Raw genomic sequence first — 17,173 nt, 5'->3', positions numbered from 1 at the left:
CTGCATTAACTCTGCTCTCCGCATGGCTTGAGACAAAGCATTAATCAGGACACTAATGGGCTGGTGATCATATTTTCCCATATCTTCCCCTAAATTCACTAGCTCTTTCCAAATCATTCTCCTAAGGGTCTCTTTGGGCTGTCGTTGCCCAGGGTTGAGGCAAAGGGGGATTAGAATTGGGAGGGCGACTGGCAGAGTGAGGACCATTATTTGCAAAGGTGATAGCCTGCACAGGCTCTGATGTAATCTTTTTGCCTGCTTGTCTCTTTAAAACACCAGTCTCTCGCAGCAAATCTCTTGCCTGTTTGATTTTTGCCACTAGCTCATTCCAGCTCATGTGTGCTAAATCCACAACCCCTATGGTCATTTTTGTCTGGGAATTTAACCCTGCATAGATGCTCTGTATCAATTCAAGTCCCTGATAATGGAAAGTGATAACTCCATTCTCTTCTGTCTGGGGCAATGAATCAGAGAGAGCTGCTAGCATTTTCTTTCGGATCAGTCTATAAGTTCATCACAGGGGGCACAGAAGGGAATTGGTGAGTATTTATTCGCCAAGGTGCCCCCGGGGGTTACAAGAAAAATGGCCACAAGCTAGCAGAGAGCAGATTTAGACTGGACATTAGGAAGAACTTCTTCACAGTTCGAGTGGCCAGGGTCTGGAAGGGGCTCCCAAGGGAGGTGGTGCTCTCCCCTACCCTGGGGGTCTTCAAGAGGAGGTTGGATGGGCCACAGCAACTGCAGAGCTGAGGCTGGCAACACCAATTAAAAATTAAAGACAACAAAAAGTCTTTTTTTAGGTATGTAGGGAGGAAGAGGAAGGCGCAGGGCAGCATAGGACCCTACTGAACAAGGGGGAGCAATTAGTGACAGACGGGGGGACAAGGCTGAGCTAGTCAATGAGTTTTTTGCCTCGGTGTTCCTGAACAGGGGCAAGATAAGTCTCCTAATGGGCTCTTAGGTGGGCATCAGAGGGACACCAGCCCGCCCGCTGTCGACGCTGACCTGGTGCAGAGTCACGTGGACGGACAGGACGTGTTCGCGTCGGCAGGCCCGGGCGAGCTGCATCCAAGGGCACTGAAGGAATTGGCCGGGGTCGTAGCAGAGCTGCGGGCACGGCTGTTCGAGCACTCGTGGCGCTCGGGGCAGGTCCCGGAGGACTGGAAAAGGGCCATGCGGTCCCTATTTTCAAGAAGGGGAGGAAGGAGGATCCGAGTCATTATAGACCAGTCTGTCTCACCTCCATCCTTGCAAAGGTCTTTGAAAAGATTATGAAGGATCATATTTGCGGGAGTACAGTGGGAGAAATAATGCGGCAGGGAAGCCGGCATGGATTCGTAGCAGGTGATCATGCCTTGTCTGCAGCAGCGTGCGGTACCGCTCGGGGGGTCCCGTGCGGTCGGCCCAGGCTGCGGCACTGCAGGTCAGAGCCAGGCGCAGGGGGCAGCCGTGCCAATCGCTTCCCCGCTGCAGCCAGCGCTAGCGCAAGGAGAGCTCTCCAGGCAGCAGCGCCGCCAGCTGCTGATCTGGCACCGGGAGCTGCTCCGCTGACCCGAGCACCTAGCTGGGGTCAAGCACCTGGCTGGGGTTATCTGACCCCAGTGCTCTTTCCTGCCCGGGGCAGAGGGTCAGAACTCTTTCCTGTCCCTTCCGCCCCGAACATCTATAATCTAGGACCCGCCCCGGACGCTTGGGAAACGCGCCAGGAAGTAACTTTATCGGTAACTTGGGCGGCAGCTGGAGCCAAGCGTTGTCTTCTGCCTGCTGCCCTCCCCCGTGGCCATGGGCTCGCTGGCCGCAGGCTCTCGCCTGCTCCCCCTGCCAGGGCAAGCCCCGGGGGCTGGCATCTGTTCACTTGGATCTCAGTGCAAACGTGCCACCTGCGCAGGCTCCGGTGCACTGACCTCTGCATGCCTTGCCCGTGCTCCTAGACACGCCGTGCATCCTCATCCTCTGCCGTTCCTGGACCCAGAGGGGACCGCTTAGCACCAGGCTTTCCAGCACACTAGATCCCTTCACCCCACCCAGAGCTACAGAATGGGCAATTTGGAGGCCAGATCTCTTTGCCCCCCACCCCAGCACCTCCAAGTTGATGCCTGGTGACAGGTCCCGGCGTGGGGGCAGCCGTGCCGGAGCTCAGGGGGACCCTTGCAGGAGCCCACAGGGGTCCTGTGCTGTGCATGCAGCCCCAGGCCACGGGGTGCAGAGCTGGGGTGCCCCCAGGTCCCCTGGCAAGTGGCACGAGGCCGTGGGTAGTTGCAGACCCAGCTGCTGGCTGCAGAGGGGTCGGGGTTCATGCCCCTTGGCCCCAGCCCTTAGCGGCATCGCTGTGACACCCAGCAAGGCTCCGAGGCGGTGACATCACCCCCGGAAAGACGCGCTCCCCTCTCCGTGACACCGCGTCTGGGGGCCTCGTGGGAGACAATAACGACACAGAGCCGCGGGGACGATGCTTCTGCAGAAATCCGGCTCCGGGCACAGGAGCAGCGACCCCGGAGAGACCCCAGGCCACCCAGCCTCTGAATGGGCCTCTGTGCTGGGAAAGGCCAGACAGAAAAGCTGCATCCAGCCGTCTGCACAGCTGCTGGAGCCCAGCGAGGCGGAGGAGGGGAGCGACAGGCAGGAGCGGGGTGGGGGGATGGAGAACCGCACGCCCTGATGTCCTCTGCCCCGGTCAGCGCTGCAGGGCTGCCCCCAGGAGCTCTGCCCGGCGTCATGCGGTGCCCAGACGTCCGGGCGCTGCCGGGGGCTTGAGCCCAGCTGGGACGGGGTCTCACCTGCTGGAAGGGGCATCCTCGGGGAGCCATTTCATGCTCAGGCTGCCTCCTCCCTGGACACACGCGGTGCAGAAGTCTCCAGCATTTGGGTCCCATTGCCCAGCAGCCTTGGGACTGCCAGCGCAAGCTGTGGCCTCACTGCAAAGAGACCCGGGAAACCAGCACCAGGGTTAGCTTAGCAGCTCAGCTGCCCGAGCCTGGCCGGCGTGCCTGTGTCCTCAGGAGCGCTGCACCCCCCCATCGTGCTGCTGCGCACGTCCCCGGGCTCTCTGAGCTGCAAAGACGAGCATCTCCAGGATGCTCCCAGTGCATTGTGGGAGAACTTACCTGTCCCTTTTGGCACAGGGCAGGGGTGGGGGGATTGCGGGAAGGTGCTGGAGGACCCTCAGCACCGGAGGGATTTAACCCGGGGGTGCTGCCCGTGGAGGGGAAGTGCTTTGAAGCCTGGTAGCCTGGGCCGAGGGCACTGGGAAACTGCGGGGAGGATCTCGGCTGTGGGGGTGAGGTTGGGGCCAGGCCGTGTTGCAACGAGGATGTCCCCTTGTCTCGTCCGGGATGCAGCAGTCTCCGCTCTGAAGCTGGAACCAGCTCTTCCCGAAGCGCCGCGTGGATGTCCAGCCTGCGCGTGGACGGGGGGAGACGCGCTCCCCAGCCCAGACCACGTGGCAGCAGCGCCACGCTCCCCCTTGCCAGACCTCCCCGGGCTCTGCTTGTTTGCGGAGCGCTTTGTGCGGCCGCCGCCTGATCCCTGCCCGCCGGCTTGTTATTGCAGCTGCCTCCCCGCCGGCTCTTCCAGGATCCCCGCGCTCTGATGCTGCGGTCCCTCCCCAGCAGGCCCATGCTGCGCTGGGGCAGGGCGGACAGTCGGCGCCCAGGAGCAGCAGGGCTTACCCCTTCCAGCCCCGGAGCTGGCGTGTGCCTCTCCCACGGACGGGCATGTGGTGGGCAGCCTCCTGCCAGGCCCAGCCCCTCCGTTCCCCCTCGGAGAAGCTGCCCTCTGCGTGCCGCTCTCCGCGCCCATGGCCTGGGGTACGGCTTGCTCCGCGCAGACTGGCCTAGCACGCTGACGGCGTCTGCGGCAGGCAGCTAGCCCGGACGAGCCACGTGCCCGCTCCTTACATGCACACGACGCGGTCCCAGGCCTGCGGCGTGCCCCGATGCCGCGCTACCGCGGGATTTGCTCCCACGGTTTCTTCCCAGGGCCGTTTCCCCATCGGCTTCGGCAGAGGTGGAGACCCGGCTCCCCGCAGGGGCCTCCTCGTCCGCAGCGTCCCTTGCACGGGCTCGTTTGGCCGGGGCTTCCCTTCCTCCCGCTGCACCTCCCGCGGGGGGACGTGGATTTTGCCACAGGACAAAAGGAAGCGGCCGGCCAATGAAGCGGCGCAGCGGCAGGAGAGGACAATCCGCGGCGCTGGCTGGCAGGCCTCTTTCAGGGAGAAAGAAAGAAAGAAACCTCTTTGGGAGGAAGCAGAAATGGTTGGAAAAACAAGCCTGTGTGGGCGTCTTGTGTTCCTCTTGGCAGGCGCCATGGGCCAAGCTCAGCCCTGGGGGCACCGCGCTGGATGCCGTGCACGACGCCAGGGCTGGACCGGGCTTTCCCCTGCCCGTTCCCCTCTCCCCCAGCGTGCGCCGAGCCCATGCCACCGCCGGCTGGGCACGAAGCGGGGCCTGTGTCTGCGGGCACAATGGGAGCTGCTGTTCCCAGGCCTGGCGCTGCACCGGGGATGTTTTGCAGTCAGAGGAGCGCGGCCGCGAGCGAGACGGAGTTTAAGGCGTCTCTCCCAGACAGCCCCCTCCCTCCTCCCCCCTTTCCCCTCCCCTGGCCCTCCCCTTGCTCTTCGAGGACGAGGACGAGGACGAGGACGGGAGGGATCCCGAGGCTGGGATGCAGGCACCGGGGCAGTGGCCCCATCGGGACGTCCCGTGCACACCTGGATCGCGTTGCGGAGGGGCGCGTGGACGGGGCAGCTGGAGGCCATAGGGAACCACGCTAGTATCCGGGAAGGACGAGGAGCGGCGGGGGCCTTGCCCGCTGCCCCAGCCCCTCTGCCACCATGGTAATGCCTTCTGCTTCTGTCTTTCCTCGCCCCCTCCCCACGGCTGCTCCTCTCCTGGCACCTGCCCCCGGCCCGCAGGCAGCCCGAGCTGTCGGGGCCCGAGCACGACGGGCGCTGCCACTCCCGCGACCCTTTGTACAGCGCCGAGCGCACCCGACGGGCCCTGGATGCTGCCGATAGCGCCAGGTGTGAGGCCGCTCCCGGCTGGGTGGGAAGGCGGAGGAGCCCCTTCGGCAGAGCCCGTCTCTCGGGGTGGCGGGCAGAGCTCCCTTCCCAGGCCGAGCGCACGTCCCGGGAGGCCGAGCAAAGCCTTGGCACCGCTGCAGAGAACGAGCAGAGATCGCTAGCAGCTGTTTGGAGCAAAGCGTGTGAGACGGCGAGCGACTGCAGCTCCATCCTCCCCCGCCGGCGCAGGCAACGAGACCTGGAAAACATGCCCCGCGCAGGGGGAAGGGTGTCCGGGCACCGGCCCCGGGCTCCTGGCTGTCACCGCCTCGCTCCGGCCGCTATCCCGAACGCTGCTCTCGACGTCCCTCGTGGCCTGGCTACACTTAAAAGTTTGGGTCCGAGACATCCTCGCTCTGGCAAAGCTCGTCCTGGGGGAAGAGCTGCAGGAGAGGAGAGGAGAGGAGAGGGGAGGGGAGGGAAGGGTTGTTCTCGCCAGTTGGAGCTTTCGAGCCCTGTTCCTGTCTCGTCTATGCCCAGAAAAGCGGGGGCCGCGGCTCCGTTCCTCTGGGCGAGCTCAGAAAGGGTTCCTGCCCCAGGACCACCTTTGTTCGCCGGCTTTTAAAGCGGTGGCTCTTGGGGGAGAAAGCCTTAGCAGCCCTGGGGCGGCCAGCAGAGAAACCTCTCTCAGCGCCTGCATCTCTTTCTGCTCTCAGCGCCTTTTGTTTCCTCTTTGCCTTTCACGTTAGCCAGAGAAGGGCAGCGGGGCCTGGTTCCCTTCGGGTTTGAATCGATCCTGTGTTTGCAGGATCACCAAACCCCTGCCCGCAGAGGCGCGAATGTCGCAGGGCCACGTTCGAGTCACCCCGGGCCAAAATCTCATCCCCCTTGGTGAGCGGAGCCAAGGGGGGGTCCCAGCCAGGGCACCTTTGGCTCCGTATGTCTCTGAAAAGCCCCGTTTTCCCCCTGTCCCGTCCCCCCCCTCTTTTTATAACAGATCGACACGTGAGGCTTGGTCCAGCTGCCTCTCTTCCTCTGACACAGGTTTGAGAGGGGCCTGCTGTTCGGTGATGGACGATGCCTTTGCACGCTACGCTCCGAACGTGCGCGTGCGTGCGCGGCCGGGCCATTTCCGGCCGAGCCAGCTTCCCTGTGGGCTTTGCCTCGGGGATCTCTCTTCTTTAACCCCGGGTGTTCGGGCGCTGCCCTGGCCCCCCTGGCAAAGCCCCAGCTGACTCCAGAGACGTCCTCCCTGTCCTGCTCCCTGGCTTGTTCCCGTGACAAGTTTCTGACGGCTCAGGCGGTCGGAGCAACCGAGGCACGGGGCGCGCTGCTCCCCAGCAGCCCCGTGCACCGGGGGCCCCGGGGCGCTGTGGCAGCAGGCAGAGGGCTGAGTGTGCATTGACACGTCTTGGTCACGGCAAAGCTTGCGGGGGCTGCGTGGCGCGGGGCAGGGCCTGCAGGCTGCATGGCTGACCGGGCCGGAGAGCAACCCGCTGCTTGCAAACCGGGATGACTGAGCTCAGGGAACCTCACGGAGCAAAGACGAGGGCTGTGAGGCCAAACCCGCTGGGAAAGGACAGGCGCACATCCGCCAAGGTTTCATGCCAGACCAGCCGCCGCGGTTGCGTGTCACGCGGGCAAACCCCACTGGAGTGGCTCGGGTCTGTCCGGCTTCGGCCGGCCACCAACGGGTCAGTGGTGAACTCGGGCACAGACCGTGCAGCCAGCGAACGGCGAGCAGGAAAGTCCAAATCGCCGGGCATCCTCCCAAGCCCCACCACCTCCCTCCCGGCCACAGCCAGGTCCGAATCCTCATGCGGATGCCCATGCACCGCACACGCCTTGGGGATTGGGGAACGTGGAGGATGTTCCCACTGTGGGCTGAAGATGGGGAGGCAGCGGGGGCCGGATCCTGCTGGCACCGATGCCAACGGAGCCTTCTCCGGGGGCGGTGATGGAGGCACGACCGGGCGCGAGGAGGCTGCTGGGACGCGGCGCGGCGCAGGGCACGGCGGGCGGTAGGCAGAGGAGCTGCTGAAAAATGTTCTTGTACCTCTGCCCCTCTCCAGAGGGACATCTTTCCATCAGCACGCAGGCGGAGGGCGAGCCCGGGAGAGCCGGCTGCGAAGCGCGCAGGGATCCTGAAAGCAGGGCTGAATGGGAGCCGCGGTCCAGAGCCCCTCGGCCCCCGCCACGCGGCCCCGGCAGGAGCAAAGCTGCAGCGTCTGTCCTGGGAGGGCCGAGCCGAGGCCCTGTCACCACAGGGATCGTTCTTTTCCCTTTTCCCAGCTCCAGATGAGCTCAGCCGGGATGAGCTCTTGGCGGCACAAAAAGCTGGTCTTGGAGCTCGTCGGAGGATGCGGGAGGGTCACTGCCAGCGAGGCGCTGTCAGACGTGACCCCTAACCCGCACTTGCAACATCTGGAGAGGGCACATCTGGAACCTTAGCTTTCCAAGCCCCCACGTCTATCCCCAAATCCAGCAGTGCTGAGCAGGGGCTGGGCCTGGCAGCTTCACCCAGGCCACGTACCAGGAAGGAAGGAGGCGATTTGAGGCTGGTCTTGGGTTCAGACTCTTGCTCGTGGCCGCAGGAGGAGCTGGCCTGGCTCCCTCGGTGCCCCCGCGCTGCAGGACGGCAGTGGGACGTGCTCTGGATTCCTTCCCTCGCCCGGGCAGGGAGGCGAGGGCGCGAGAAGGCAAGACGTGGAGATTTGGGCGTGACGGCAGCTGCTCCCGAGGCCGCGCTCTCAGCCGTCAGCGCTAGAAGAGGCGCGAGGCAGCGGTGCACCGTGCTTGCAAGAGCCAGAAGCATCCTGCAGCCTGTCGTCCATGCGCTGCAAACCAAACACAACCGGGGTGAGAAAAGCAGTGGTCCTGCATCGCCAGTCGGAGCTGCACAGAGCCAGAGCCCTGGGAGGAAGCAGGTACCGGGAGAGAAGGAGCGCCCAGCTCAGGGTGAGGGCACGTGGAGGGAGCGTCCGAGCACCTTCCCAGGCCTGGGCGGCCAAACCTGCCACACAGATGCCAGGAGATGGGGCCCTGCAGCCTCACTCCAGGAAGGCTTGTGGCACTCACTGCAAAGCACCGGAGATAAAGCACATGAAGATCCCAGCCCTGACTGGGTCCGAGGCGCGTGGCTCCTGAAGTGGGGCATCTGCACAGGGTTCAGCCCTTCGTACATGCATGTTTGGCTAATTCCTCTTTACTTGCTGGGGTGTCCTCGTGGAGATGCACCTCCCGGCCCCGTGCTTGCCAGGCAGAGGCCATGCAGCCCCCGAGTGCCATGACGCCACCGCCAATGCAGCTCACCAGCTGCGGGAAACGAGGTCTTGGACCCTCTTGTGCTAACCAAGCCGCCTCTCTGCAAGAAGGCTTGCTCTGAGCTGGGAATCCAGCCACGTCCAGTCCAGTTACACCTGGGCGCTGACCCTCCTCCCCGGCCACGCGGCCGAGAGGCCGGACAGCCGGACATGCAGCTCCGCGTCGCCAACGACTGAATTACGACGGTGCAAGCAGCCAGCAAGATTTTTCCAGGACTTTTGTGAGAAAGCCCGGTGCTCCCAGATCCGCAGCAAGCCCACGCTCAGAAACCAGCCGTGTTTCCCGTCAGCTCGCTGTTGGCTCAACCCACGCAGGAGCTGGGAGCCAGATTGCAGGAGGCCCCCACGTCTATCCCCTCGACGTTCCCTAATGCCGCTGAAATGTAATCTGGGCTCAACCCAATTGCTCCTTTTTGTGCCCTGGCTCCATCAGCGGCCCTGAAAGCGAGAGGCGTGCGAGGATCTCGTGCAGAGCTGGGAAGAGCGCGCCGTGCGTCTCGCTGCAGCCGCGGCTCTGGGGTCAGGGTGCAGGGGCTTGCGCCGCAGTGCAACACACCCTAAACCCTGCAGTGGATTCATACTGGATTCTCCAGGGATTGGGGCTGGACGAGACCCCCCCTCGCCCCCATTTGTCCTTCATCTGCTTAGCCATCCAGCCCCTCCGTTGTCTACAGGCTTAAATCTGAGCCTCTCCACGCTGCAGGGGAGCGTGGACCCGAGCCCGTGCACCCTGCAGGAGCGCTCCGAAGCCTCGAGGGGTTTGGGGTTTGGGGTTTGGCCCCAGAGCTGATCTCCGAGTCCCAGGCCTGTCGTTCAATGAACTTTCCACGAACCTCCGCAGAGGCTGCAGGCAGCCCAAGTCCACAGGCCCCTGGGCTGCATGTTCAGAGGCTGTCTGGGAGCTTGGCCACCCCTCCGCGCCACGTGCACACAGGTAGGTATTTCCCAACATCGAAAGCACGTGCGTCCCCGAGGAGCGCTGCCGGCTCGGCTGGGTGTCTGCTCTGGGGTGGATTTCCTCCCGGAGGCGGTTGCACGCTGCTCCGAAGTAGGGGGGTCTCTAGCGATGGCCGTGGAGCATGGGGAGACGGGGGTCTCCCATGGGGCAACCCACGGACCCGTGCGTTGTGCTTGCTAATGGGCCGTCCTTTCCCCGCGCAGGACCCGCAGTCCCTGGATGCCGCGGTGCAGAGCGCCCTCCAGGCCTTGTACCCTCCGTTCGACGCCACGGCCCCCACGGTCCTCAGCCAGGTCTTCCGCCTGCTGGAGACCGACTACCACGGGGACGGGCTCTGCTGCCTCCTGGACTTCCTGATCCCGGCCAAGCGCCTCTTCGAGCACGTGCGGCAGGCGGCCTGCGTAAGTCCATGGGTCATAGCGTCCACGTTGTCCGTGCCCTGGCTCTCCGGCCCGGGAGGCAAGCCCTGATTTCACACCACAGCAATGCATCCTACAGCCAGAGCCCTAGAGACATGCTACGATGCGCAGGGCCAGGCGGGACCCTCCGTTCAGCTAGGCTGAGCTGGCCAGGGAAGCTTACCCGCTCACCCGGTGTCGGCCCAAATGGGCCAGGACTCCCAGCACCCGCAGCAGGCAGGTCTCTGCCCCTCTCGGCATCCCCCCACCCCGGACAGGGCTCCTGGGATGGGTCGGGCACTCAGCTAGCTGCTGGGTCAAAGCCTAGCTTGGGACGCAGGTGCTTCTCTGCCACAGCTCTGTATAGCGCCTTGGGCAACTCACTTAGTGCCTCAGTCCCCATTGCGAGACGGGCACGAGAGCACTTCTCTATCACATGGGGAGGTGGCAAAATGCACAGGGCGGAGGGCCTGGGGGATCAGTGACCGCTGCAGAGACGGGCCGGATTCACTAACGAGCGTGTCTTCCCCTCTCCCAGGCGCCTTATTGCAACTGCCTCTTCCTGCACGAGGGCTGGCCCCTGTGCCTCCGCGAGAAGGTCGTCATTCACCTCGCGCCCCTCAACCCGCTGCTCCTGCGCCCGGGGGACTTCTACCTGCAGGCAGAGCCCTGCCAGGACCAGTCGGCCGGCATCGTCCTCAAGTGCCTCTCCCGGGACCTGCGCATGGTGGAGGACATCCCTGTCCCCCAAGCCTCCTACTCGCTGCTCTTCACCAACGAGTGGCTGGAGGAAATCAACCGCGGCCTGGACCGGGCGCCGCTGCGCACCTGCCTGGTCGCCACAGAAAGCGGGGTCATGCCCATGCCTTGGAGTAAGATCGCCACGCCGGAGTTCATCGAGAAGCCCAAGGTCGCTCCAAACCTGGTCCAGGCTGCAGCCGCCTCTCCGGCCGGCGCGCGGGACCGGGACAGCTGGGCGTCTCCTGGCGCAGCAGAGGCTCCGGCGCCAGGCTCCGGCGGGCACGCGGCAGGGAAGGTGCGGGAGTGCAAAGACGTGCCCCGGAGGCGCGGCCCGAGCAAGTACCCGGGGCTCATCAAGGTGGAGCAGGCAGGCCCCTGGCAGCCGGACGCCCAGGGGTTTGTCGCGCCGAGCCTGTGCGACATCCTCAGCCGGGACCTGGAGGGCGAGTACGTGGACCTGCTGGAGCTCTCTGCAGAAGGGGGCTCCGATCCGCACCCCCGGTCGGAGCGGCCGGCGCCTGCTGGAGAAGCAGAGCCGCCGTCCGAGAGCAAGCCAGGGCTTGGAGAGCCGGCCGCTGAGACCTGGGCCTGCGGGAAAGGGCCGAGCGCAGAAGAGGGTCCCTGCACGCCGTGTCTGAGGAGGAAGCTGAGCAGAGACCCCCGGTGCCCCGGGCTGAGGTGCCGGTACCGCGAGTCCTACGTGGCCGCTATCCAGAACCCCATCTGCTTCGGCGCCGGGCCGATGGCCGCCATCCAGGAGGAGTCCGATGGGCCCAACCGTGACCTCCCTCCCGCCAGCGCCGCCGTGAAGCCCCCAGACAGGCACCGGCCCAGGGATGCTGGCGCTCCCCGACCCCCCTCCGGCTTCCCTCCCCAGGAAGCGAAAGCCGAGGAGGCGACCAAGCAGGGATACCTCAAGCTGCTCAAGTCTCCGGCGGGTGCAGGGAGAAACCCTTCTCGGTCCGAGTCTCCCACCACCAGCCACAAATTCCCCTTCTTGAAGGGCCCACGGCAGCTGGCTGCCCTCGCCGAGGCCACTGCAGAAAGAGCGGCCAGCCAGCCCGAGGGGTCTCGGAGGAAGACGTTGGCTCTTTACTCTCCCAGGATGAGCAGAGCCAAGCCAGCGGGGAAAGGTAGCAGCCCACCGGGTCTTGCACACGCGCACGCGCACGCGCACGGGCAGATCTAGGACCGTGCAAAGGGGGTGCAGGGGGTGAGCTGCATCATCCCATATAAAACAACACGCATTTTTCTCCGGTTAAAAAGATGCTAGGAGCTGTGCTAACATGCTAGGGGCCGGGGGCAGTTTAGGATTGAAGCAAAAACCAAGACAGCTGCATTGAAGGAGACTGCAGGGCTGAGAAGTAGGAGCGACGTGGCCAGGAGCAGAACGGAGGCGCGCTTGGCCGGCGGGGTCGAGACCGTTTAGAAGAAAAGCGGGTTGTTAGCCCTGGTGGGATGAAGAGTTGAGCAGGGATCCGGTACAGGACGGAGCCACGAAGTCCAGTGACTCCTGGCTAGAAATGCGGCTGTCGCTGCCAGGCGGGGGGTTAAATGCGGGGCGGAGCAGGAGTCCAAGGGGGTGCACGTGCCCCGGGGCACCCCCGGCTCTGCACCTGCACACGGGTGTAAAACGCCACAGCAGCACGCCGTGCCTCTCCTCCGCATCCCTCGGCCCCCTCCCCGCTTGTGCCTCACCCTTGGTGTGTTTGCCCGGCAGGTGCTGACCAGGCGGATGCCGCTCGCCTCCACGTCGGCTCTCCGCACGGCACCGGCTGCAGGAACGGCCCCCGTGCTCCCGCCGCGGCCCGAGACCCTCTCCCTGCAGAAGGCAGCGCCCCGAAGCTGCCCCGCTGGCAGGGCCTCGGCACCCAGCTCCTGCTCTCAGGGGTGGCGTGCCTGCCAGGTACCCGCTCAGGGCCTTTCACCTGAAACGTCCTTGCAACGAGAGGCGGCTTCGCGGCCGGAGCGGGAGGGTTTGAAGGACTTGCTCAGTGCTGGCTGAGACTCGGCTGCAAAACTTAAAACCTCAAAATGGAGAAAACCCAAAAACACGCCCCAAAAAACCTGCTGGCTGGGAAAGCATCTCCACTGCAACGAGCTTCTTGCCCGACTTGGCCAGTGGGAACGTTTCTGCTTTCAGTGACCGAAGGGACGAAGGCAGACAAGGTTCTTCGGGTAGATGCGGCATCTTTTATGAGATCAACTAAACAGTTGGAAAAATTGTTCTTTGCGAGCTTTCAGGCACAAACACTTTCCCCAACTATTTTTCCAACTATTTAGTTGGTCTCATAAAAGAGATTGCATCTACCCAAAGAACCCATGTCCTTGGGCCAACACGGCTACAACCAACAACCCTAAAACGGGGGGACAAAAACATTAATTCGTGTTATTTTTTTAAAAGGTGTTCGGGTTTGGGTTCCTGAAAACTGCAAATGTAGGGTCAGAGCTCCCAGCTCCACGTCACAGCATCGCCTTTCTGGGCTGTGACCTGCAAACAGCACGGCCCCGAGAGCGAGGTCGGGCTGGAGCTCCAGCATCCGACGCCAGGCTCCAGCGCGGTCCCCGGGGAAAAGGGAGCGGAGCTGCCGTCGCTCGAGGCCGGGCAAGGGAAGCGTGGGAGCCGGGCATTTGAGGGAGCACGCGGCAGGGGGGGCTGGGATAGTTTGCAGTCTCCAGTTAACCGGGGACGCAGCTTCGCCAGCATGCACTGCTGTGCGCGACGCCTCCCTCAAAGCCCCAGCTGCTGGAGTCGCGCGAACAAGGCAGGGCGCCTGCTGCTATTATTTAAAAAAACCAAACCCCGTCGGTCTCCAGCTCTGCTGGCTGCAGAGAAGCGGGCGCAGGCGTGACTCCGAGAAGTAGAGATAAAAGAGCAAATGGCAAAGGAAGGGAGCCCGGCACTGACCCTGCCGCAACCTCAGGAGCTGTAAGCCGGTCTCACGACGCGGGGACCTGGCTCCGGTGGTTTGAGGCTGGGCTCGGTGATGTTGCAGGGCAGAGACCCACTGTTGCTCTCTCCCGGCTGCAGGGAGCACGGACAAGCTTGGCCGGGCCCTGATCCAGGTGAGCACGAGCAGCAGAGCGTGGGAAGCCTCTTGGTGCTCGGCTAGAGAGGTCGCCCGGCTCCTCCTCTACCTCTGCTCCATCCCCAGGTAAGGGGGGACACGGGGTCCTTGCCCAGGGGCAACGCTCATGCGAAGGGGTCAATGCCTTGGCTTCCCCGCTCGCACAGCTGGGCCGGCGACGGTGTCCACCACTGCCACCTGTCGGAGTGTGAACCGTGGGATCCCCTTGTTGCACAGACAGGGCTTGTGCGAGAAATACGTGCAATCACCAGGCTTCCTCCTGAGCCCAGAGCATGGGCCAGCAAGGAGCTGTTAAATCCCACCTGCTTTGGGTGTCCCAGAACTGCACAATTAGCCTGGGGAAAAAAAAACTGTCCATCTCCAATCTGCCTCCAGTCCTCAGTGCCGAATCCTCCGACGAGCAGGTGGAGGTCCCCGGGGAAGGGCAGTAGCCAAGGGGTCAGGACTGCCCATCGCCTGCCATCGTTAACTAATGCAGGGGTCTTCCCGGCGTGTGGCATCACCCGGTTTTGCTCCCACCCCCCAGGAGGAAGGCAAGAGGCGTGGGACTGACCGTCGTGGTGGACGCTAGACGGCAGCTTCCCTCCCCTGCGCTGAACGCAGCGCTCACGTCAGTCCAGGTAGGCATGGGGGCCTCGTAGCAGGGAGGTTTCTGTAGACAAGAGGCTCTTCTCAGCTGCTCTGGCCATCGCGGGGTTTGCGCGGATGGAGAAGTGGCACGTGCTGCCCCTCGCTGTTGTCCTGCAAGGCCCCTCGCAAGCTCTGCCTGGAGAGTGTCGCGTTATAGGAGCAAAGCGGGGCCGGCAAGGCTCTGCGGAGGGCTCTTCTTACACCCACCCTGCCCGGGGCAGGGCCAGGCCTGTCTGCAACACCCCCAGACAAGGGTTTGTTGACCCTGCACGTGAAGACTTCCAGCGACGGAGACTTCCCGGCCTCCCTGCGTCTTCTGCTCCAGCCGCCCTCGGAGCAAGAGATCCCACTCGCCCCCGCCCCAACGCTGCCGGCACCTGCCCGGGTCTCTGGGCTTCCAGCTCCGCTCGATAGTCCCTTTGCCTGCTGTGCCCAGCAGCCACGTCTTTGATCTCCTCCCCGGCTTTGCCTACAGGCGTCACCGTGATGATTTATTCAGCCTGGTCCCAGCTGCCTCCTCTTGCAGCACGATGCATTGATCTAGGAAACATCAAGCCTCCCCCTGCTGCTACCCTGGAGACCTTTCCGTTCCCCACTAAATGCCTCCCGGCACCTGGTCCTGTGCTCTGTGGGAGATCGACACACGCTGGTGCTTGCACGGCTTGTGCGCCGGTGCTTGCACACCGTACCCCGCAGCTGCAGCTACCATCGTCGGCAGGCCAGGCCACGGAGGGGCACGGCTGTGTGGAGTCAGTCCCAGAAGTACAAAGACTCCCTGGAGTCTTAGCAGACAGACGGCCGAGCCCTTGCGCTGATGCCCCCACCCCAGGCAGGGACCAGCCAGGAGCCGGACCCGGCAGGAGACTGGGAGACTGCCCATGGGATGGGGACATGCAAACCGGGGCCTGGTGTACACAAGTGCAGGAGGCTAGAAGTGATTCGGACTCCGTCCTGGCTGGGAGCTCGTCCTCTGCTTCACTCGCCTTCGCTGCGCAGGGCCCGAGGGGTCGGGGCGCCGAGAAAGGCTCGGGGCATTCATGCATTGACTTCCCCTCTGCTCTCCCGGCAGCGCTCGTCCCCCGGCGCCATCCACAGCCTGCTGCTGCTGGCAGAGAAGGAGGCAGCTGCGCACCTGGAGAAGGTACCTGGCACGCAGGTGAGGGCAGGACCAGCACGGCCCGCGTCTCTCCCCCATGCTGCGGGGGGCTGGAGCAGAACGGCCGTGCTCCCGCACCCCAGCGCCCGGCACTTGAAACCCCCCAGGGACAGCCTGGGATCAGAGACCCCTTCTCCCCATCGCAAAGGACCGCCTGCCCCAGCCTCTCCCAGGCAGCGTGGCCAGACAGCGCTAATGGCTGCAGCTGCCCGGGGCACAGGCGCTCTCGCAATTACCTCCACCCGCCGGACACAGGCAGCGGGATAATAACTCAGAATTGGAAAGGGTTTATTGTTCTGCTAATGCGGCTCCGTTTAATTAATCTAATGTGAAATATTAATGAGCTCCATTACCCCGCCGGCTGCCCTAGCAGATTATTAGCATGTCTGCTGTCTCCTGGGCACAGAGCAGCCCCGCACCACGGGGGCCCTGCACACAGACGGGGTTGGGACAAGCCCGAGACGGTGAGGGGAGCGTCTGTACCGGCCGGCCCGGGAGCGCTGCCCCCCACCGCGCGCTCCAGCCCCTCCCTGTTCACCATCCAGCTCCCGCGCGCTGTCCCCCGCAGGTGGAGGTGCTGGCATCTCTGAAAGCCCTGGGCCGCTACGTGGACCCCGGCCAGCTGACCTGGGACCTGGACGGCACCTTCCCTTACTGCCACAGCGAGTGGGTTCAATTCTTCCAGGTGTCTACGATCATGGCCTCTAGCTCGCCCCTCTTTCCTCCGCCACCCGCCTGCTTCCTACTGGCACCGGTCCTGCAGTAAAGGCCGGGGCGCAGTCCCTGCCCTTGGCAGTGCTGGCCAGCTGCATGTGGGGATGCCCGTGCCCTGCAGCAAGGGCGTGGCGGCCTTCCTGTGGCCACCCGGCAGGTGATGCTAGCCATGCTGCAGTGGCATAACACAGCACACGTGCATGGGGCGGGGGTCCTGGGACAAGCCACGGCGTCCACGTGAGGCCAAGAGATCACCAGAAGGTGAAGGACAGGGGGAGCACACGGCTACTGACCCCAGCCCCCCAGGGGTGTGCAGCCCCCTCTCTGCTCATTAACTGCCTGGCTTCCCACCTGCTGCAGCCATCCACCTCGTACCCTGTGCCGACCGGTTTCAACAGCCCTAGGGTCTGCCCCATCCCTTCCCTGTTCCCTGCCCATGCGCCCATCTTTCTGCCCCTCTGCCGGCCCTGCCTGGCCTCCAACACGCTGACCGCGGGCGCTTCCCCCTGCAGAAGCTGCACCCCTTCGTCGCAGATCTCACGGCGGTGTCGGAGCTGCTGCGGCGCTCCATCGGGGAGCTGGAGAGGGGCGCCTTGCCGGAGGGCCTGCAGGTACCCGCCGTGCTGCATGGTGCAGCGCTTTCCTTGGCCCCAAGCCCTGCCATGCTCCACCCCAGAGGCGGCTGCACCGGAGGTGCACTCTGATCAAAACCTCCGGGCAGGGTCAGAGAAGTTCCCAAAGATCCTGGGCACTGATGAAGGAGCCTGCTAGGGACAGCCCCAATGGAGGCCACGTCGCCCAGCACATGCCACGGCAAGGGCAGAGGCTCCGAACGGGTGTGGACGGGATGGGCCGTGGGCCGGGTGGACGGGCAGGGCTGTCCTGCCCGTGTGTTTGATCCTCCTGCAGGAAGCGACCGAGTGCACGGAGCGGTACCGGGAGCTGATGAGGACGGTGCTGCGCGACCCCCAGCTGGTCACTTTGCAGAGGGACGGGGGGGCCACGCTGGCCAGGCTGAGGAAGGAGGCGACGCGGCTCAGCTCCTCTCCCGACGTCAGGTACTGCAGACAGGACGTCTCCCGTCTGTCTCCGCACCCTTGGGGCTGGGCTGGACTTGCGCAGCTGCTTCGCCTGGTCCGCTTCCACCCGGGGGATCACACCCCCC

At 64.2% G+C, this 17,173-nt stretch overlaps 2 protein-coding genes across 2 annotated transcripts in view; one reads left to right on the top strand and one right to left on the bottom strand.

The window, feature by feature from the left end:
- Positions 1-1,016: 1,016 nt before the first annotated feature.
- On the bottom strand, positions 1,017-4,501 carry LOC112551387. The gene is made up of 3 exons (XM_025212179.1): positions 3,897-4,501; positions 2,778-2,915; positions 1,017-1,182 (listed from the first exon to the last, which is right to left on the bottom strand). Exons 1-3 carry the CDS (start codon positions 4,304-4,306, stop codon positions 1,017-1,019), a joined length of 714 nt encoding a protein of 237 aa, XP_025067964.1. The 5' UTR covers positions 4,307-4,501.
- Positions 4,502-4,622: 121 nt separating this feature from the next.
- KIAA1755 (KIAA1755 ortholog) overlaps positions 4,623-17,173 on the top strand; it is a 17,202-nt gene continuing 4,651 nt past the window's right edge. Inside the window, 10 exon segments of the mRNA XM_025212178.1 lie at positions 4,623-4,834; positions 9,484-9,681; positions 10,217-11,552; positions 12,140-12,325; positions 13,451-13,574; positions 14,035-14,128; positions 15,208-15,294; positions 15,863-15,979; positions 16,521-16,619; positions 16,918-17,066. Coding sequence (XP_025067963.1) covers positions 4,832-4,834; positions 9,484-9,681; positions 10,217-11,552; positions 12,140-12,325; positions 13,451-13,574; positions 14,035-14,128; positions 15,208-15,294; positions 15,863-15,979; positions 16,521-16,619; positions 16,918-17,066 — 2,393 coding nt within the window. The 5' untranslated portion in view covers positions 4,623-4,831.

Source organism: Alligator sinensis, unplaced genomic scaffold, assembly GCF_000455745.1.
Source record: "Alligator sinensis unplaced genomic scaffold, ASM45574v1 scaffold1032_1, whole genome shotgun sequence".
NCBI lineage: Eukaryota > Metazoa > Chordata > Crocodylia > Alligatoridae > Alligator > Alligator sinensis.
Note: the sequence above shows the minus strand (reverse complement) of the source record. Positions and strands in the feature narration are given on the sequence as shown.

Excerpts from the sequence above, each read along its gene's own strand:
- LOC112551387 (XM_025212179.1), bottom strand. The coding sequence starts at position 4,306 with ATGGCGCCTGCCAAGAGGAACACAAGACGCCCACACAGGCTTGTTTTT. Across the intron at positions 2,916-3,896 it reads TGGGACCGCGTCGTGTGCAT|TGAGGCCACAGCTTGCGCTG; the intron begins GTAAGGAGCGGG and ends GTCTCTTTGCAG. Across the intron at positions 1,183-2,777 it reads GAGGATGCCCCTTCCAGCAG|GGACCGCATGGCCCTTTTCC; the intron begins GTGAGACCCCGT and ends TCTTGAAAATAG.